Here is a 21,930-nt window from a genome sequence, read left to right on the forward strand (position 1 = left end):
AATATAACTCCTTATCGAATGTATATTATATATATCATAGACACCTAGAAAGGATAGCTGTGCTTAGTCAAGACATCCTGGCTATTTTGCTTACATGTATTACAGAATTTGAAAATGCACATAGTTTTCATATTTAGGATGCTGTAACTTAAATTACAGAATTTGATTGTGTTTAGTAATAAGAAAGAAATATCACATAGAGAATATAACATGCTTTTACTTAAACACAAATGAGTGTTTTCAGAATGGACTTAATTTTCAAATTTCATAGTAGCATTGCTCTGTGATCATATGGTATTCCTTGTTATTTGAGTTTCTAAACAAGAGACAGAAAAGGGGAAGAAGGTGCAGGAAAGCAGAAGACAATTGAATAAAAGTAAGCTCATGCATTAATGAGGGTTATATTTACTGCTTTCACACTTTAAAAAAAGAAAAATTGGAATCAGAAGAGACAAATCATAAGAGATTCTTTTTTTTTTCTTTTTTTAAAGAGATTCTTAATCATAGGAAACAAACTGAAGGTCGCTGGACAGGAGGTGGGGTGGGTGGGGCAGGGTAACTGAGCGACAGGTATTAAGGAGGGCACGTGATAGAATGAGCACTGGATGTTATATAAGACTGATGAATCATGGACCTCTACCTCTGAAACCAATAATATTTATATGTTAATTAATTGAATTTAAGTAAAATTAAAAATATCAAAAAAAATAAGGAAATATTAAGTATAACTTTATGCCAGTAAATTAGAAACTGTGTTCCCAGGAAAAAAAAGAAAAAGAAAAACTGACTTCTTGGGCCCAGTTTGCTTTTCACTTGTATGTGTGAAGAGAAACTCCTAAAACATACAACTGAGGGCACATTTAGTAGCTTCTCATTAAGGAGAAAAGATTAAATGTTCCTAATAAAAACATAATTTACATCTCAATAGTGCTAATAGCTGTTTTATGAATAGTGAGGACAATACCTTCAGGAAACCTATATTCCTTTGGAGTCCTACAGTCAACATTTTAAATTGCATAATTAAGTTTATATCCTTGATTTTTCTTTTTTTTTTTTTTCTTGCAACCCTTGCAATTCTTTTGAAAGCTTCAGTATTACAGTCAAGAAAACCGTGGCCAGATTGTTAAAATATTCAGCTACCGTAGCAATGTTCCAGCCATCTGGAAGGATTTCTAATAGTCAGCAACTTGGATCAGTTAACAATTAGACATGTCTGGTTTGTGGGGATGTGTTTGCACTGGGGCAAGGGGGTAAAAGTTTACAGAAAAATATCCCTGTTGCATGGTGTAGTCGAATTATACAGCAGCATCAAATAATGACGAAAAATACATATGTAAACCTTTCAAACTCTTCCTCTCCAAATTCCTTTGTGAATAATTTAAAGTCAGAGGAATATATCACTTTTGGCTGTTGATATTTATGCATAATATTGGTAATATGACTAATATTTCTCTCCTAACTAGGTTTTGTTTCTTTTGAATCAAGGAAAATGATATTCTCATCTTTGGTTTTCTGTTCTTCCTAACTACTTAACTAATCATATACATGGTGGGTGAGGTCTTGGAAACGCAGCGTTATTCCAAACAGCAGCATGGCTGAAACAATTACATCGACATTTACTTGTAAGTGGAATTTGTGTCTGAGTGTTCATTTTTCTTTTCCCATTAATTAAAAGTCAGACTTTTACTTAGGTGTTCCTTACACAAACAGAAGGCTTAAAGAGGGAAACTTTATTGGAATATAAATGGAAACCCTAGAGTATCAGTTCACTAAATGGGACCTTGGAAAAGACCATTCTTTTCCCTAGTTAAGCTCGCACATTACTAAATAAGTACAAATGCAGTAATCAATCCATTAATTTGATCAATACACCCAACCAAACCATAGATAGGAGACCTCAATGTAATCAGACCCACAGAAAATGTCTGCATCAATCAGATTCATGAGATGCCTGCATAACCTTTACTTGCAGGGCAGGTATAGCTCCAATAATGACCTTGTGTGATACCTAGATTTTTTTTAAAAATGATGACATCATGGCCTACTTATTTCTGTGAATACAAGATATAATAGCTAATCTTCTATTGATGAAAAGGCTTGAGTGTACAGAGATGACTTGAATATAATGTGTATTTTTCATCTTTGGATAGAAAATTAGTATTTATAGCACCTAATCTATTCTTTCCTCACAAGTGACATATTGAATGAAGATCATGTGAACCCAAGATATGGACCAAAAAAAATGTATCTAGGAGAGAATTAAGATAATTTGTCCAACACCCTCATTTCTTTGAAGAAGAAACTGAGGTACAGAAAGGTAAAGTAAATTGATCAAAGACACAGCAAGTTAATGTAGGCTTGGGAAACAAGCTCATGATAATACTCATGATAATTATTCCTTCTTTTGTGATGCTTACTTCTTCTATGATTTAATATTATGCAGCATCATACGTTTATTATAATAAAAATTATGTGGAAGTCATCTGTGTCTAATCTCTGACATGAGATCTTTTTTTACCACTTGTCCCTTTTATAAGGTTTTGTGGTGTAAATGACAAATCTGGTTTATTGGAGTATAATATAACCCAGTACCCACTCTAAAATTAAGTTTAAATGGCTTACCTGTTTTAACGTATATGCTTTAGAAGTGTAGGTCTACTACATAGAGCAAGTCACCTTTTTTTTTTAATAGAAGAAAAATAAATCAACATGGGGAATGTACCTTCTACTATAACGTGAAAATCATGAGTGGTTGATCCTAAGAAATTGTTGGCTGTACAGCGATAATTCCCTCTGTCCCGGTAGGAGACATTCTCTATCTTCAAAGTCTTGCCATAATTTTCTTTTGTTTCTCTTCCTTTTGGTAAATCACCACCTATTTTGTTCCAATCAACCTGTGGAGTTGGTCTACAAAACAATAATGAATGATAAACATTTTTTAAAGTGCAAAATTAAATTCAAAGAGACTTACAGGACATATCCCTTAACACATTGCTTTTACGTATGCACTTGGAGCTGCGGTAAATAAAATTTAGTCTTCCCAGTGCACAGACCTGCACACCACCCTCAATGGTGAATATCAGATTGGATCAGATCTCCTTTACTGAAAGCCCCTTTAATAATCTGCTTCTGTGGAAATCTTCTGTGGAAATGTTTTTTTCTACTAAGAAGACTAACTACTTGTAATAGCTGAACAGGTGTGCCTAGGTAAAAGGGTAGATAATTGGACCCACAGAAATATCACAAGATAGTTTTTAAATTTTCAATGTATACAAACATATTTCAAGTGTTAAATCTCTTTGTGGGTTATTTGAAGTGGCCAATAATAAGTGCCCTCCTCCCTGTATGAGTTTAAAAACAAGATACAGTAGGACAAAACAGTAAGCAGAGGGAAGCCTCTTAATCCTAATAAAGCTGATAGTGGCAAACGAGGCTCAGACATGACACCCAAATGTGCTGGCCAGATCTAGGAACAGCCTGATTTAGGGCAAGGTGGGTTCTGCACAGACACAGCTACCCAGATGGCTTTCTGCCTCTGTTGGGGAGCAGAGGAAAGAGGGAATGAACCACATCTACCTTGTTTAGAAAGAGGAGATCACCTAATTAAAACAAAGAAAAAAGCAAAAACAAAACTTATAACTTGTCACACATTAAAAGGATAACTTTCTCTACCTTAGAGAGGAAAATGGGAGTGGGGAATCAACCCAGCTGGGTTTAAGAAAAATCCCAGTACAGGAAAACTAGACAAATGAAGGATGGGTGCTTTCTATGACTCTTGTGATTGAAAAACTACGTGGAGGGGTGTCTAAGTGGCTCAGTTGATTGTCTAACTCTTGGTTTCAGCTCAGGTCATGATCTCAGGTTGTCGGATCAAGCCCCCTGTTGGGCTCCACACTTAGCAGGAAGTCTACTTGAGATTCTCTCTCTCTACGTACCCCTCCCACCTGTGTCTCTCTCCCTCTCTCTCTCTAAAATAAACAAATAAAACCTTTTTAAAAATTATATGGAAAGCACTGATGGCTGATTTTAACTGATAATTTGTTTTCTCCTCTTCAGTTGGCTATATGGATGTAATAAACTTTATTTTGCTATTTTTATTGATGCTGCTTTTTCTTCCTCACTCTATTTTTATTATTAATAGCTACAAGATACTGATATATTCCAAAGACAGACATTATTATCATCACTTTACCAATGAGGATTCTGAGGCTCCAAGAAGTTAGTTCATGTGCTTAATGTCAGTAGGGTAATAAATGACATGTTAAAACTTAAGTCTGCCTAACACTAAACTTGTTCTTTTTACCACTGTGTTCTATTTTATTTGTGAATTTTGTTTTTTTCCATCTCCTTTTCCTTCCTGTGTATTCTTGGAATATATGCTTGTAGCCAAATTAATTAGCTACTAGTTGATAACTGAACGATTACCTCATATTGTTTCTGTCAATTATCTCAGATTGTTTGTATTGATAAGGCAACGGGTAAAATAATTCCATTATTATGCAAATAAATATACTGGAGGTAAAGCTGCAGATCCTTTAATTTACACAGATTTGCTCTCTTCCCCTTGTCCACTCAAGGCTTGAGTGCTTAACTGCCTTATAGATTGGGAACCACTACTTTATATCTGACCAGCCTGCGAGCACAGGGCACACTTCTGTGGGAAACAAAAATGATGCTCAGACAGGCAGCTGTGAGAGGATATTAGCTGCCGGCTCCTGAGCACACCACCTAACAGGATGCAGGGCTCAAGTCTCCTAACTGCTTGCTTTCTACACCATCTGTCAAAGTGGCAGTTTGCCAAATTACAGGCTGCTCTGGACCTTGGTTCCTCCAAATCAGTTTTTCCATGAGTCCAGGCTTTAATAGTGCAAGCATCTCACTTTTCGTAGGATTTTTTTTTTCCCCTTTGGCCAGCCCTTGAAAACTAGTCTAATCCTCTCTACCTATCCCCTGAAGAAACAGAATAAAATGATTACCTATTAGTATCAGGTGAACATGAGACTTAATTTACTTAGGACGTACATATCCCATTCCAAGAATGTCTAGTTATATTCTTGTCAAATTTTTTCTTTCCATTTTTTAAAAAAATTAAGGTATATTTACTAACAGTATTTGAGTAATGAAATTTTGAGGGAAAATATACTGCTTAATCCCTTTTAATATACAAATATTAAATACACTACCTCATAATCTCAAATTTTTGTTCAGGTCCTTGTCCAGCCAATTTTTGTTTGTATACTTCCTTATAGACTTCCTACATTTTTACAATGTAACATCTTGCAACAGAATCATACCTAGCTTAAACTCATGACTTTACAAAACACAAAGGAAAGAGAGAGACAAAATAGTTTTAGCCCAATAATCAAAAGAGGGAAGAGACACTATCCCCCTCTAATCCTAATGAAGATTTTACAGGGTGGGGGTGAGTATGAACTGGCACATTAATGTACACTTTCCACTCACTGCATCTTCTTCTGAATGAGATTCATAGTGTCATTTTAATGATTCAAAATTTCTGCCTTGTTCACAGAATCTATAGAATAGAAACTCTGTTTAGTTTTTCCTGTTTTAATTAATAGTATCAACATACTCATTATGACTAACTATTTACTGAAATATCTACTACAGTCTACTTCTTCAGATTCAGAAACAATGCCAATCTTTGCTCCCCCCACCCCACTACCTCCCTTAACTGAACAAAACAGTTCATTTTGTTGAAATATACTGAAATCGTTAAATTTAGAGGTAGTTTAGGTCTGGAGGAAGACAGGATTGAATTCCAGCTCCACTTTACACTGAGTTTGAAGAAGTGAATTCAAGCCTCTGGGTTTTACTTACCTAACCTGCAAATGGGAATAATGATAGTCCTGACATGTGGTGAGGGTAAAATGAGCTAATGCATGCAAAGTACAAATTACAGTGCCTAACGTATAATGAAGAGTACAACATCCAGGTTATAAGGACTTTTGTTACTATAGAATATTTATGGCTTAAAACTTCTTAGAAAACAATTTCTAAAGAACTCTAAAAATTTTATATGTAAAATCTTAAAGAGGACCAGGTAAGATAGATTACCCAACACAAACCCAGTGTAAGAAGAAATCAGTTCAGGTGAAAACTCTAACAATCCATCAGGAATCATTCCATCCCAAGAACAACAGACATTTATGTCCTCTTCCTTTTTATATATTGTTTCATGACACTGCATTTTGTAAAAAAGCTCACGAGAATATTTCTGTTACTTTGAAAATCCATGCAGTTCCCAGCTAACTTAAGAGGTAATTTAAGGCATGTGTGGGAAAAAGAAAAAAGAATCACTGAAATGTTCAGACTGCCCAAAGAGTCAACCAAGAATAGTGATGAATCCTGAAAGAACTGAATTGCTACTACTGTAAACACTTATAAGTAAGAACGACAGAGCAGGTGGTTATCATCATGATTCAACTGAACCTGAGGCTTTCATCTTCTCACATAATACAGAGATCAAACTTTCCCAACAGAAGCCATTATCATAAAGAACATCTAACTAATTAACATCAAATGCACTTTGGCAATTTCAAGCAAGTAAGGAAACTGTATCTTTTTTAAAAAAGATTTATTAATGATTTGAGAGAGAGAAAGCAAGCAAGGGGAGGGGTGGAGGATGAGGGAGAGAGAGAAAATCCCAAGCATACTCCCTAATTAGAGGGGAGCTGTATGATGCTGGCTCAATCTCATGACCCTGAGATCATGACTTGAGCCAAAATCACAAGTTGGGTGCTTAACGAACTGAGCCACCCAAGTGCCCTGCAATGTGTATATTTTTGCTAGATGGAAAGAGACATTTGCAAAGCTTAGGGGTTGCAAAACCATTAAAATTGACTCTTTTTCTTCAAAAACCAACTTAAAATCACTCATTGAGAATATATGCTGAATTATGAATGAATACAATTTTTAACATTTCAAATTCTTCTTCACTAACCAGGCACCCAGCTATAAGAAGCCCTTAGCCTCCAAGCTAATTATGTAAACTCGGGTATTGGGATGGTGGAATGTATTTTGCCATGATATTCCCAATGGTAATGGCAAAGGATATGTGGTGGTGGTAAACATATAGGGATGGTGGCAGGGAAGAGGCAACCTTTCATGACTAAGAATTAAATAAGATGGCCCAGGCAGCCCGAGTGGGGTTTAGCCACCTTCAGCCCAGGGCCTGATCCTGGAGACCCAGGATCGAGTCCCATGTCGGGCTCCCTGCATGGAGCCTGCTTCTCCCTCTGCCTGTGTCTCTGCCTCTCTCTAATAAATAAAATCTTTAATAAATAAATAAATAAATAAAGCCCTTATTTGCATAGACTTAAATACTTATTCAACAAATATAACAATTTTCAAGAGATGATCAAGCGAAATTTCCTTAGTATTTTTTTGGAGGTTTTGGTAATATGCATTGATTTTTCAGATATGAAAATGTTGAGTTAGTTATATTATTAAGTGAAGCTCTTTAAAATTACATGGTCCAGAGACGCCTGGGTAGCTCAATGGTTGAGTGTCTGCCTTCAGCTCAGGGCCTGATCCCGGAGTTCTGGGATCTAGTCCTGCATCGGGCTTCTTGCATGGAGCCTGCTTCTCCCTCTGCCTGTGTCTCTGCCTCTCTCTCTCTCTCTCCTTCTCTCTCTCTCTCTGTGTGTCTATTTGTGTGTGTGTGTGTGTGTTCTCTCATGAATAAATAAATAAATAAAATCTTTAAAAAAAATACATGGTCGGGGCCTCCTTGTATGGAAAGGTCAGCAGGGTGAAATAATAGATAAATAAGGCTCATTGGAAGCTGAAAAGGAATCGGAGCTCATAGCTTAACAAGAAAGAGTGGGGCAAAATGTGAGAGCAGAGAGATAAAAACCGAGCACCAACAGTAAGAGGCTGACAACTAACAACCTTGGGCTCCAAGGATGGCGTCTCCCCACTGACTTAGGTAAGGAGAATGTTGTCATTGTCACCTCCATTCACACTATCACAAACTGACAGAGCAATCTAATTATAAATCAATCTCAGTCACAGCCTGAAGTCTGTAGAAGTCAAGTGCAAATTACTTTCTCCAGAAATGTAGTAACAGAATTTTTTTTTAAAGAAATCACTTAAAAATGTGTACAGAGGATTAACTGCTTAACTGATGCATTCTTCTTTACAGAAATGGATGGACAAAGTCATGAATAGGGGTCAAGTTACTCACAGGCCTTCGGCAAAACACTCAAGCAGCAGGGTGTCCCCTTTGAGGATGGTGACTGAAGACTCACTGCCACTTTCAACAGGAGGCAATAGCAGTCTGGGTTTTCTTTGCTTGATCGAATTTGCTATAATATAGAAAAAAAAGTCACATATTTGTTCCAAACAAAGAGGGTTCCAAACAAAATCTGTGGCACTCAATCTTCCTTAAAACATACTTAAACGTATTGTACCTCTGTATCTATACGTAGATATATTTTTAAATATATTACCACTTAAATAGTCTCCATTCTTACCATGAAGCATGGGTCATCCTTCAGATGCATTAACTTAAGGTAGCACCAAGTTTTAAGAAGGTTATGACTTACACCACATCTTCAAATTTCAGAAGTTCAAGATAATTGGTTTCTTGATGAAGACCCATAAAAGTTAACTGATAGCCCATGATTTATAGTCTACGCTTGAATCATACCTGGCCATGTTTGATGGCTGTATATGTATTTTTATTTAATTTAATGTACCTAAGTATTTGATAAGATTCTTGTTATGATACATCTAATTTCCAAGGCCTTGCTCCCAGAAATTCTGATGCAGGAAGTGTGTAGTGGACACCATGTACTTATGAAGGTATCAAGTTCTGTGAAGTGCCTCTATTTATATTCTTAGCTCCTCAAAGAGAAACACTGTTTTAGGGAATGATTAGGGAGCACTCTCACTAACTACATGTTGAAATGTTCCATTTGTTACTTTCTCAAGAATACTTTTCAAATACAATGGCAAATGAGAATTTGATTTTTCAATGTAAATTTTAACAATATTTCCAAATGTTCACTCAGATTGTTTTTTTCCATCCAATGTGGGTGTGATTTGACATAATATGGAAAGTGTAAACAGTTGACATTCAAAGTAGAGAAATGAAAGGCATAGGTAGCAAGGTACACATGCTTTGGTCCTTACAATTATGTTTATTGAAAAATAATTGTTGAACATACACTTGATGCAATTATTTTTACTGAATGGTAAAAAATATAACATACATGACTGGGTTATTGACCTCAATGGTAATGAAGTTGGGGATGTATAATCAGTCTACTGTCAAACAGAGGGCGCAAGCAAAAAAGACCCCAATCCAGCCCTTGTGATGTTGCCAGTATGTTTATCAGTTATCTAGATTAAACCACTCGTCCCAGTGATATAAAGGACATGTGTTGCATTCAAGTAAAGGATTCTTCTCAGCGTGGAAAACTAGCTTACTATATAACTCAGGTTTACTCAGGCATCTTCCATTAAACACTAGTTCTAGTAGATGTTCTGGGGCGGGGGGCGGGGAATGAAGTATTTCACAGACAAATGAGTTTGGAAAATGTGGCAGACTGTATTCTTTCTCAAAGTCACAGTGGACAGTCCCATGTTCAGTATTCTGAGAAGTCTTACTAGAAAATAACCACTTAACTTTCTTAAGTCTAGTGTTTCTCTGCTTCTGTTGATACACAACCATTTCTTTTTCCTTCCTGCACATAACAGCTATCCATCAAAATGTCACCCAACAATGACAGACATTTTGGGAGATGCAAAATAATTACTCAATTAAAAATATGCATAATGTATGTGAGTGTATGTATATTTATCTATATGAATTATATTATAGTTATAGTTATACATTTACATAGAGATGAATTTATAATATCACTCCTTCGCTTAAGTATAAGGAAGGAGGGGATAATAGAAACCTCTATGCTAAGGAGTTTTCCATTACAGAAATATTAGTATTTTAATATGCTAATGAAAGTATTAAAGGAAAAATTTAAATTCTGAAATGACAATGAGCTGCTAGAGGTAAAAATAAATGCTAACACTCGTCATGTGATCAACTTACCCTTGGAACCAATTTCTGTGGATGAACTTGAGTCATTAGCATGCCTTACTGAAATAAAAAAAAATGAAAGAAAAAACTCACAAACATAATGGTAGATGCTGATATCAATAATGAATGAAAAGTCACAATTTTCTCTTAGAAAGATTACAAAATGAGATATAACCATGCTTCACTAGAACATCATCTTAGAGGATATATTGGAAAAATAATTCTAATGAACTTAATCTTGAACTACCACAGATGAATCCAGGTCAAGTGAACACACATTACAGCTTTGTTAAAGAGAATTGAGGCTGCTAAAAGGGATGCTATAGTGAAGCCCTGGCATAGTGTATCTACACATAACAATGGAAAAAACCATGAACCAAATTAGACAATGGAATGGTAATGCCAACTTCCAACTCTACTGGAGCCAATTTTTCAGTCAGTGAACTGTTGGGGATTATCTCTGCCCTTTGAATCTTATGGTTCTTTCTCCCACTAATGAGTTTTTCCCATTTGGGAACCCAGACTGGCATCTGCAGAATCAAGTTGGGAAGAGAAGCAATTCAAATAACTTTGCCAATTTGGGAAGGACAACAAAGCTTGATGTGATAAAAATTGTAATAGTCATTCTTTTTATTTTTGACTCTGATTTTCTTCCACATTTGCAGCATGCTGGTTACTCAAGATCACAATGCATCAAAGCCTGAGACTCGTTTCAGAAACCCCGGAATATTGCTGTGTATTTCACCCACTGCAAAGGAACAGATCCTGAAGACGTCAAATGAAATATATACTTGTGCTGTGAATTGAGATTTGATTTTCTGGCTCTAAGAGGCAGAGCTACTGTAGATCTGCAGCTGCAGATGTCTCTTTCATCTGGATGAAGTCTCTAGAGTTGAACTAAACAATGGTGGAAAATATCAACCCAGCTTTAACTGGCTTCAGCCAGAATGAAATTACAGGCACATTTGTATTCAGCATTCACGATGGAACGATAAATTATTTGGACTTACAACTGTTAACTGTTAGTTTCATTGGCATTTTCTGCACAATAGTCCTCAATCTTGGGAATGCGGCAAAGCAACAGTAATCATTCCGACTGTCTTTTTCTTCCACATTTGCAAAGTACAGATCTCCCTTTTGACTCATGTATACTCTTTCATCTTGTTCAATGTGTTCTAATTCTGGAAAGAAAATCTTGTCATTAATAGGGGCAATGGTCCTTTATTGTGCCTCATCCTCCTTCTTCATTTTCCTTTCTTCCCTATTATTTCACTTCATTTTCTTTTTCATGCTTGCTCTTCCTATTCCTCACAAATCTGGTCTTACAATAAAAACAATGAGTGAGAAGTAAACACAAAACAATAAAACAACAAACCCTCTGGGAGCATGCTTTCCACCATTAACCAAAGAAGTCTGCTGGTAGACAACCAGTCTCTACAATCTACCTCTCCTTGCCATTGAAGCCTCTGCTTCTGTAATGGCTTATCTGAAAACTGGTTCAATTGGTCCAATCAAACAGAACTCCCCAAAAGTTGTGTTTGAGATACTAATCTGTCTTTCCTCGATGCAATCTGGAGAGTTCTAGGGTGATTGGAGTCTGGAATGTCTGGCTGCAGCCAAGAATAGTTTCTTTCAGTTTCTTCCAAGTATTGCACAAATATTATCATTTTCTCCATGGGCCACAGTGAGAAAACATTTATGACACATTGTGAAGGCACATGCCAGAAGGATTTTATAAGAAGCTGGAATTTCAACTCGATAGTTAATACAATTTTTTTTGGTGAATTAAACACAAAGGTTAATGCTAGTTTCTCTGGGTCACTGTATGTAGCAGGTAGAGCATTATTAAAATAGAAATATAAAGCTAGCAACAAAGACCCAGGCCATCCTCAACTTTGACATAATATTCCAAAATTAAGTTATTTGGAATATAGAAAGTATTTTTTTCATAGACATACTTTACCACATCAATAGCTTCTCTCTTTCAGATATGATAAAATCAAGAGATATATTTAAGGGTTTTCTAGTGTTTTCACATATATCCTTAACAGGATAGTTAAAACTTGGAACACACTATATAGATGGATATAATTTTTTAAAATCTATTTTATTCCATATTTGATCAATGGAACAGAATGTTACTTACCAATATTCATCCAGTAAATGTGTAAAGGTGGAAGGCCTTTGGGAGGGTTGCATTGGAGGACAATTGGATCTCCCTCCTCCACTTCAAGAGGGTCAATTTTTTCTTTTGGGAATTTTGGAACATCTAGTATAAAAAATCATTTGGGACAATATTTTAAAAATTAACTTTTAATGTTAGAAGTAATATATTAAAACCTTCTTTTTTAAAAATAGAGTATTTTTAATAAATTCAATGCCCCAAATCTTGGTTTTCATATCTCCCCTGCAGAAGAAAATATTGTTAAGAGTCTAGGGTACAACCTTATGTAATTTTCAAAGTGCTCCAACAGTGACACCTGAGTTGCTCAGTGGTTGAGTGTCTGCCTTCAACTTAAGTCGTGATCCTAGAATCCTTGTATCAAGTCCCATATTCAGCTCCCCTCAGGGAGCCTGCTTCTCTCTCTGCCTATGTCTCTACCTCTCTCTGTGTCTCTCATGAATAAATAAATAAAATCTTTAAAAAATAGATAAGTTAAAGTGCTCCTACATTTTACAAATGTAGACAACAAATATTTTTGCTGTGTTACATCAATTGGGAACAATATGCTTGTTCATGTGTCTCTACATGGAGATAAAAGGTGAGTTTAAATTCTAATAGATATCATATCTTTTTTTCTTCAAACACTGTGATTTATTTTCTAGGCAGATATATCTTCTCTGTCTCTGGCTTTATTGTGGAGACTTGAATGTGATGGGCAAATATTCCATTCAAAATATAACCAAGCTAAATTAAAAATTCAAAGCCCACAGAAGGAAAATGGTACAAATAACAATGAAAAGACAAACATGATCAGTTTAAGTTTCTAAGAGAAACTTCCACATTGGAATCACTCCCAGGAAATGAAATTTCAAATGAAATGGAATTGATGAAGGAAAGGAGACTTTGCAATATTTTAACATATTGTTTCCCATGCTGGAGACACTTTCCTAAAAAAGCAACACAATTACAATGGGAATATAAATCACAATATGCAGAATTTGAAATCCAGCATAAATGTGTGATTATTTTTATGAAATTATTTACAAGGTAGTTTTAAGAATATTCAAAATGGGGCACTTCTGGTGGCTCAGCTGTTTAGCGCCGCCTTCAGCCCAGGGCCTGATCCTGGACACCCAGAATGGAATCCCATGTCGGGCTCCCTGCATGGAGCCTGCTTCTCCTTCTGCCTGTGTCTCTGCCTCTCTCTCTCTCTCTCTCCCTGTGCCTCTCATGAGTAAATGAATAAAATCTTAAAAAAAAAAAGAATATCCAAAATGTATTCTGCTTTAACACTCTATTGATATGTTTAGATTTTATTAGGGGACTTTGAGTGATAGAATTACTGAGGCTCTTATAGAAGATGAGGACCTTAAGGTATCTATAACATTGCTGGCTTGAAGGAATTTATTATGGGGTATTCTATCTTTGTATTTCATTCCTAAATGGTGGTTCACAAAAGATTATCATTATTCTTGGAAGTCTAAAGATATATACTCATTTATTATCAAATTATTCTTGAGGAGCTTTGTGCATTTTGGATGTATTTGTTCTCTTGACCCACAACCCTGACCCCAATTCCTTAGTGGTTGAAGGAATTTGCTGACATTTCTCTTATTGATGCACCAGCTAGTTACAATGCATTGCTTTTTGTCTAAATTCAAGGACCCTTCAAGGCTTAGCACTGCAAGGACAGTGGGTTATGCACAGTGCCTTTGCCAACTTAGAAGGCAGGCTTCAGTAATGTCACAGTCCTCAGTGGATTCCCTCTTTGCCAACCCATTGAAGCAGATTTGTCTTGGCAAGGCTAGAAACATATTTGAAATGGCAACTATCTTGGAATCAGGCTTTTGCTCCAGGTAGCATGAAATTTCCACCAAAAGACGGGGAAAAAAGCAAGTTTAGGGCATTCACTATGGTAAGATCTTGTAGATAAAATATCAATGCCACCCTATTTGGTAATGCCTTAGCTTTGACTGAGAACAAATGCTATACAAATCATTTTGTACAAAGTATACCTCATTGAAAGCATTGTGCAGAACCTTACAAAACTGTTATGTGCCCAAAGCTCTAAATTCAAATCACTTTTTTAGTGTAACTTGCTATAATTGAAGCCCCATGTTCTTTGGTATTGAAGCTAACAGTGGTGTTGGATAGCTACTGAATCTGTTTATACTCAGATACAAGAGGCAACAGAGGAGAGAAACATAGAACAGACAAAGAAAAGAGCCTGTAATCCTGTTTTATAACAAGCAAACTTTACAATGTCTTATAGGAATACATAGTTCCCTGGGTGATATCTATTGTAAAGTAGCTAATTAATAAGATATATAAAGCCTTAATTGGAGAGCTGCCCCCTCAGAGTATTCAGAAAGATCTAATGATTCAAACAGATAGTACTGCCAGTGAAGCACTATCATCCATGCATTAATTAAATCTGGATTATAAAATTCTAATTCCAAAGACGTAAATATGTAATTCAACTGACTACCGAGGCATCAATAATAAAAATAAATAAAATAAAATTTATAAGTCTATCAAACCCTTTATGACATACCATCAATCTTTGGAATAGTGTTTGATCAAAGATGAAATGAATATCAGGAAACAAGGGAAGGATATTTATATGTTTAATAATTTAAGGTCTGAAATAGATTTATAAAAGACATTAATTTGTCAGTATTTTTTATAGTCTTCTTTGACTTTGAAACTATTTAATAAGTCTGATTCCATGCTAGAAAGTGAACAATTTAATGACAACAGATAAATGTGGAATTTAATCACTGTAACTCAACAGCAGGCATAAAGTTTATCTTAATTCAAATAAAGAAATGACTCCATTTAAAAATAACTCCAGCCAATGACTTTGGCTAATTGTGTTTCTCTAGTGATAAACATTAGCATTGTTGAGTTTGAACAGGTGCAATACTTTAAAAAGTGAATTGTAAACAATCATTTTTCTTTTGTGTAAGGTAACTACATTGCTTTAGCTTGCCAACATATTTTAAATGAATTTTCCATCAACAGTAAAAACACAATCACTTCATTATGTTTAACTAACGCTGGACTTGACCATGATATGGCCTTTCCACAAAGAAATCAGAATCCATTTGTCCATCAGTATCTACCTAAGCAAAAGTTTAAGAATGTTTGGAAATCCCATAATAACCAAGTCTACATGGAGTCAGTTTCCTTTATGTGTAATCTCCCTACCTATCTATCTGCATTAGGAAATCAAGTAATTGATAATACTCATCTTTTTTTTTTTTTTTACTATTCTCCAATAGGCTTTCACAGTTATTATTTAGTGTTGTAGACAAATTTGTAGTAACAACTCCAATGGCATAGGTTTCTAAAAATCCAGCCAGAATCCAGCATGAAAAAACTCTTTCAGAAACCAGTTAGATAGATAGCAGTCTTCTTATTGGAACCATCAATACAAAGTAAAACAGCAAATATAAAATTTCTAGTACCTCTACAAGTTGGGATGCTGACTGACAATGAGTTTTGAAAGTCACCATTCAATTCTTTTAACCTAAGATATTGAAAAAGTAACATTTTTGTACTTGAAATGCAAATGACTCCTAAAAAATATATTTTGTATTTATAGTTCAGTATAAACTAGGTTCTGGCCCAGGCACTAAAACTAACTGGCTATGTAGCTTCAGCCCAGTATTTTTCTCCTTCTGTGTCCCCATTTACTTTTTCTCTGGGATCCTAGAGTCCTCTGAAATCATCACTCTAGACTCCTCAAAAGTCTCACTGGTTAGAAGTTTCTCAAGGGCAAGGATATTATAAAACCTAAGTTGTAGAGTCTTACCATGCCAATATGCTTAATTGTAAAGAGTAGTCATGAAATAACATCAGGATAATTTAACCTAATACAAATAGTGCCAATTAAACCACTTAAATGAAAAAGGTACAGGCAACTTAACTACTAACAAGTTACATAACTCTACAGATTGCCTTTCTCTGATACTCAAGAAATCACATCAAGTCTTCGTATACTCCTGTCTCTCTATAAGTCTGATACTCTATTGCCGAGGTATTTCCAACAAAAAAAAGTACAATATATCTCAGCTCATTTAGAGGATGAATTATCAAAGTACAGGCAGCACTGTATGGCATCAGGGTTATACACATAAAACCTGGAGCCAGCTGCTTGAGGATGAAATCAGGATTCATCACTTATTATGTGATCTGAACCTGTTACTTAATATGCTTCCATTTCATCACTCAAACTGTAAGGACACCTCATTTACTGATTTGTGTCAAAGTTTAAATAAACCATTTCATATAAATCAATTAAATAGCATGGGGCACTTAAAACTCACTCAATATATGTTGGCTATTATTCAAGTATTTTCACTTCGCATGGTATACCCAGTATACCCATGGTATCACCATATAGAGATAAGACGGGCAAAGGGCACAGAACGTTCTTCTGCTGCACCTTCTAATTTTCCTTGTAGTTTACACTGTAACAACGTCTGTAATTTTATGTAAATATCTGGAATTAGCTTTTAGAGAGGAGGAAAGGAGGAGGCCAGAAAGAAGAAACAATATGTTTTTTTCATATAGAAACTATGGTTTAATGATACCCTTCCCCATTATTGGGCAAATCTTCCTATGCCACAGAACTTTATCTATTTTGACTTATCTCTCTATTTACAGCACTGGACTGGTGAGCTTTTTGCGTTCCTTACATTTCCACTGAATGTGTTTGGGGAACTGCTTACAGTTTGACAACATTATCATGAATGTATGCCACTGAGCTCACATGCTGTATCATCACCAAATCTAGTTTCCATCTGTAAAGAAATGTAATTGATTTCCATTTCCTGTAGAGTACCCTATTAATCCATTTAGGACTACAGAAAAATAACACTGCCTTTCAGTCTATAAGCTCATAATGAATTCACGCTAAGGAAGGACACCCAATCCAGCCCATTTCAGTCTAGTCATTCACACAATCTGACAGATGAGAGGAAAATCCTCAGTCTTAATTAAACCTGTAAAACTCAAACTTGTACTCCCAACACTAATATCAACACTAACAAATTGATCTTTTTTAGTTAATTTGCATATATGAGTAAACGAAATTAGCATATGCTACCAGATTCTGCTTCTGCTATCCTACCCCTCCCAAATCTGAGCAGTAAATAGCCAGAGTATGTCTTAAGGGAATTGTCCTGAGGAATCTGAGGAAACTATACAAATGTAGAACCCAGCAGACCAGAAATTCTAATTGGTTTCCATTAAGACTGTATATAGAGGATTGCATCCCTAAGCCTGCCATTTCCTAGATTATTTTAATAGTGTGTGGAAATTGCTTTCGGTACTCTTATTCATTCTTTTATTCTTTGGTCTATGAATCAATAAATCAGTCACTGATAATATGCATTCAAAGCAGCATCTGGAAGCATGCAAGGAAGGGAGAATAGCATAGCACATCTTTACCATTCTTAAGCATCCCAATTAGTACACATGACAACCAGAAGACTCCCAAATAGTATATAACTAAATATTTCAAAAAAACTCTAGAGAATTTACATATGGATTTCCTGATAGCACTATTTGTAACAGCCAAAAGTTGGAAACAGTCCAATGGACATCCACTGGTCGTGAATGAATAAACAAAGAGTGGTACATCCATATGATATAATATTATTTAGCTATAAGAAGGAGCAAATTACTGATATATGCTAAAACATGAATAAATCACAAAAACTCGCTAGGTGAAAGGAGATAGATGGAAAAAATCATGGTATGATTCCATTTATATGAAATGTTCAGAAAAAAAATTACTAAGTCAGAAAGTAGATTTGTGACTGTCTGAGGCTAATGGGGATGGGAAGAGAGAATACCTACAAATGGGGATAAGGAATCTTTGGAGGATGATGAAAATGTTCTAATATTAAATTTTGATAATGGTCATACTAAAAATTTATTTTAGAGACTCACTGATATTATATTCAAAACTGGTAAAATTTATGATATCTACATGATGCCTCAAAAAGTTGGTTTAAAATTTCAGAAAGAAAAATCACTACAGGCTGAAACAGAGTAGGGATACTAAATGGAAAAGGCTGATTTGTGCTCGGAAGGACAGGCAGTACGAAATAGCCCAAACAGAATCATGTATATCATCATTTTCACTCTGCTGATGGTTGTCAAAATGAAGGCTAGAAAGACCTCCCTTCTCCCCAAACTCACTTGCCACATCCACAGGATAGAAATTTTTTGAGGACAGTCTTTGTTTTGTTCACTGCTATCTCTCAAATTACTAGAAAAGTGGCTGGCACATGAGAGGAGCTTAATAAAGATTTGTTGAATAATTCACTAACTCTCCATGCCATATTGTGGAAAATCCATTTAGTTAAATGATTTTTTTCCATGTTTGAAAACAGTACATTTTGTTTGTTTGGTTGGTGTTTCTTTTGCTCTTTCATTTCCTAGCAAACTCAACTGCAGTGTTATTGAAAGCAGAAAGCTGAACATCGGGTATAAAGGTTTCCATTTGTAGGGAGTAATAACAGGATTTTCAGTTATTGTCCTCAGGTGAAAACTTAGGTGCCTAAAGCCATTAAGGCTGGTCTAATGAAAACTTTAAGAAATCAGATGAAACTCTAAAATTCTAATCACAAATTTTCTATCGATGTAGAAGAAGAATTGACTCTCTATAGCTTAAGAAAAGAATCGATTGATAAAGGTTGTAGGAAGCTTTAAACAGTCTCTGATTTATAAGCCCCTAAGAACTAGGGTAGCAGTCTTATTCAACATAGAAATGATTGCAGGAAGCTGTTAGATGATGAAGTAATTTCAGGAGAGACTGCAAATGATGCATAAGAAACCTAATTTATTTTGCTCTTTTCTACAGCAGCAGAAAAACAGGGTAATTACCTACTACATAGCTCACATGTAACTCTCATCTCTTCACTGCAATGCTAGCAGATTCAGGCCAAATTATCCTCACATTGTTCACCCCTTTACTTGGTCTGCTTAGATAATGAGAGAAAATATTTTTTAAAACCCTTTAATTGCAGAATCTTCTACTAAAATGTGCCATTTGCTTCTCTGCAAAGCTACTGCCTTTTCCTTTGTGTCTCCATAGCAACCATCAGAGTTCAGGTTAGGGATCACACTAATGCCTTGCCTTCTACAACAGATTTTTAATATTGCTCTCTCACACACGTATCTTATTTCAGTTTTTTTAGTTAATTAGATGGTAGATTATACGGTTATAGTTAGACTACAATATATAGTTTTATAAAATAAACTAATACATGGATAATTATATCTGTCTAGTTTTATGATCACGACCACAAATTTCATGGTAATACGTTCTGATCCTGAATTCATGAACATCTCCTAGTGAATGTCACTTCAAACCTAAATTCCTGAGTCCAGTTTCCAAGTTCATATGTCAATACTTTATCCATTACCATACTATAATGTCTTATTTTATAACCCAGTATATCTAATTCAGACAAATAAGTATGTTACTTGTTAATTTTGCATATATAACAAGGCCATTTGTAAAAAATAAAAAGAAACAAAGAGATACCACCCATTATACAAAAAACATAGTATCACTATTACCTTTCTGTCTGCTGCAAAATCCATCCCCTCATTCCATTAGTAGTAACTACTATCCTTAATTTTGTTTCCATCAATCTCTTGTTTTTTCATTATAGTTTTCACTATAATTTTACCACATACAACCTTACCCCCAAATAGTTTATCTTTACATATTTGAACCTGTATTAATAAAATCATACTGTATGCATTCTTCCAAGATTTGTTTTTATTGTTCAACAAATTCCTATGATTCATCAATTTCCAATGCTGAGTAACATTTTTTGTAGGACTATACCACAATAGATTTATTCATTCTTACCATGGATAGACGCATGTTTTTCCCAATATACTTTTAATTAAAGCAATGGTACCACAAATACGCCTGATGGACATGGATGAGTGGCACAGATGCATGATGAAGGAAATGGAATAGCTAGGTTACAGGTGAGAGCATCCCCAGTTAAGGAGGCAATGACAAATATTTTCCACAGACCAGGTAGAAAAGTACACCTGCCACAGTGATAGATACATATTATAGTAGTTGCACATTCCCACCTAACACTTCATAGTATTTCCCAATTTTGTGAAAATAAGTACTTTTAGTATTTGGGGCTATAGTTAATCTATTTCTGATTACTAATGATGTTGAGCACATTCTCACTGGCCATTCCAGTCTGAGGAACAAGTTTATATCTTTTGCCACTTCACTTTTTTCTTATAAAATTATTCTTTATTATTTTCTTATAAAATTATTTATAAATACATAAATTTTTATTTTTAAAAATATTTTAGTATATTTTTTATTGGAGTTTGATTTGCCAACATATAGTATAACACCCAGTGCTCATCCCAGCAGGTGCCCCCATCAGTGCCCGTCACCTAGTCACTCCATCCCCTTGTCCACTTCCCCTTCCATTACCCCTTGTTAATTTCCCAGAGCATAACATTATTTTTAGTTACAGTCATTGGCAATGATTTTTTTCCCCTCTAGGTTGTAGCTTATCTCTTCTTCCTGAGGTCTTTTGATAAAAAGGGCTCTAAAAATCAAATGTGGTGAAACAATCCTTAATGATTTCCTTAACAGAGCATCAATATGTCTTATTTAAGAAAACTTCCCTACTATAAATACACTGTTCAAATCACTTTCTAATTTTTTAAAAAAGATTTTATTTATTTTTTGACAAAGAGCACAAACAGGGAGAGTAGCAGACAGAAGGAGAAGCTGACTCCCCATTGAGCAAGGAGTCTGATATAAGGAAGCTCAACCCTGAAACTCTGGGATCATGACCTGAGCTGAAGGCAGATGCTTAAAGGACTGAGCCACCCAGGCACTCCCATTTTCTCATTTTTAAGAACATTTTTTTTTGCCTTTCAAAGTTCAATCCACTTGAAATGGATTTTTTTATATTATGTGGTATAAGACTCCAAAGAAATGTGTCTTTACATGGACAATCAGTTGTTCCACCCCATTTTGTTTGGAAGGAAGGAAGGAAGGCAGACAGGCAGAGGGAAGGAGGGAGGGAAAGAGAAGAAGAGAGAAAGAGGGAGGAAAAGAGAGAGAGTGAAGGAGCAAGAAAGGGGAAGGAATCTACACTAGTGTTTCCATAGTGCTTTCATATGAACAAGGGTTTGTTTCTGGCTTCTCTATGCTGTTCTATCTATCTAACCCTGTGTAAAGCCATAGTGGCTTAATTACTAAAGTTTTACATTGAGCCTTGTCATCTGATAAGGAAGTTTCTACCAAATTCTACCCTTTGCTCCTCAAATATATTGTGAATCAGCTGGTTACATTCCACAAACAGATCAAAAACAAATTAAAGATTTGGATTTCAATTATTCTATATATCAGGTCTTGGAGACTTGACATTTTAGCTTTACTGACTCTTCAAATTCATGAAAAAGATATTTTTTTCTATTTATCTAGATCTTTTAAAAATATTTTTCAATAAATGTATGTATTTTTCAACTACAAAGGTTTCACAATTGCTTGTTGGATTTATTTTCTGCTTCTGTTATTATTTTATCCCTTCAATCTCTTTTGAATTTATCATGTTACCTTAAGTTAGCTCATGCATTTTCTTTTTTTTTTTTTAAGAGTTATTTATTTCTTTTTTTTTAATTCATG

At 35.2% G+C, this 21,930-nt stretch overlaps 1 protein-coding gene across 25 annotated transcripts in view; it reads right to left on the reverse strand.

Moving 5' to 3' along the window:
- CHL1 (cell adhesion molecule L1 like) overlaps positions 1 to 21,930 on the reverse strand; it is a 315,215-nt gene that overhangs the window by 44,656 nt on the left and 248,629 nt on the right. For 17 of the 25 annotated variants that reach the window (XM_072720400.1, XM_072720410.1, XM_072720412.1 and 14 more), the window contains 5 exons: positions 12,210 to 12,332; positions 11,074 to 11,244; positions 10,076 to 10,123; positions 8,207 to 8,327; positions 2,723 to 2,907 (listed from right to left, as the gene is read on the reverse strand). In XM_072720400.1, coding sequence (XP_072576501.1) covers positions 2,723 to 2,907; positions 8,207 to 8,327; positions 10,076 to 10,123; positions 11,074 to 11,244; positions 12,210 to 12,332 — 648 coding nt within the window. The remainder of the gene's footprint in view (positions 1 to 2,722; positions 2,908 to 8,206; positions 8,328 to 10,075; positions 10,124 to 11,073; positions 11,245 to 12,209; positions 12,333 to 21,930) is intronic. The other 8 variants (XM_072720403.1, XM_072720405.1, XM_072720398.1 and 5 more) reach the window with 1 other exon arrangement.

This window comes from Vulpes vulpes, chromosome 9 (genome assembly GCF_048418805.1).
Source record: "Vulpes vulpes isolate BD-2025 chromosome 9, VulVul3, whole genome shotgun sequence".
NCBI lineage: Eukaryota > Metazoa > Chordata > Mammalia > Carnivora > Canidae > Vulpes > Vulpes vulpes.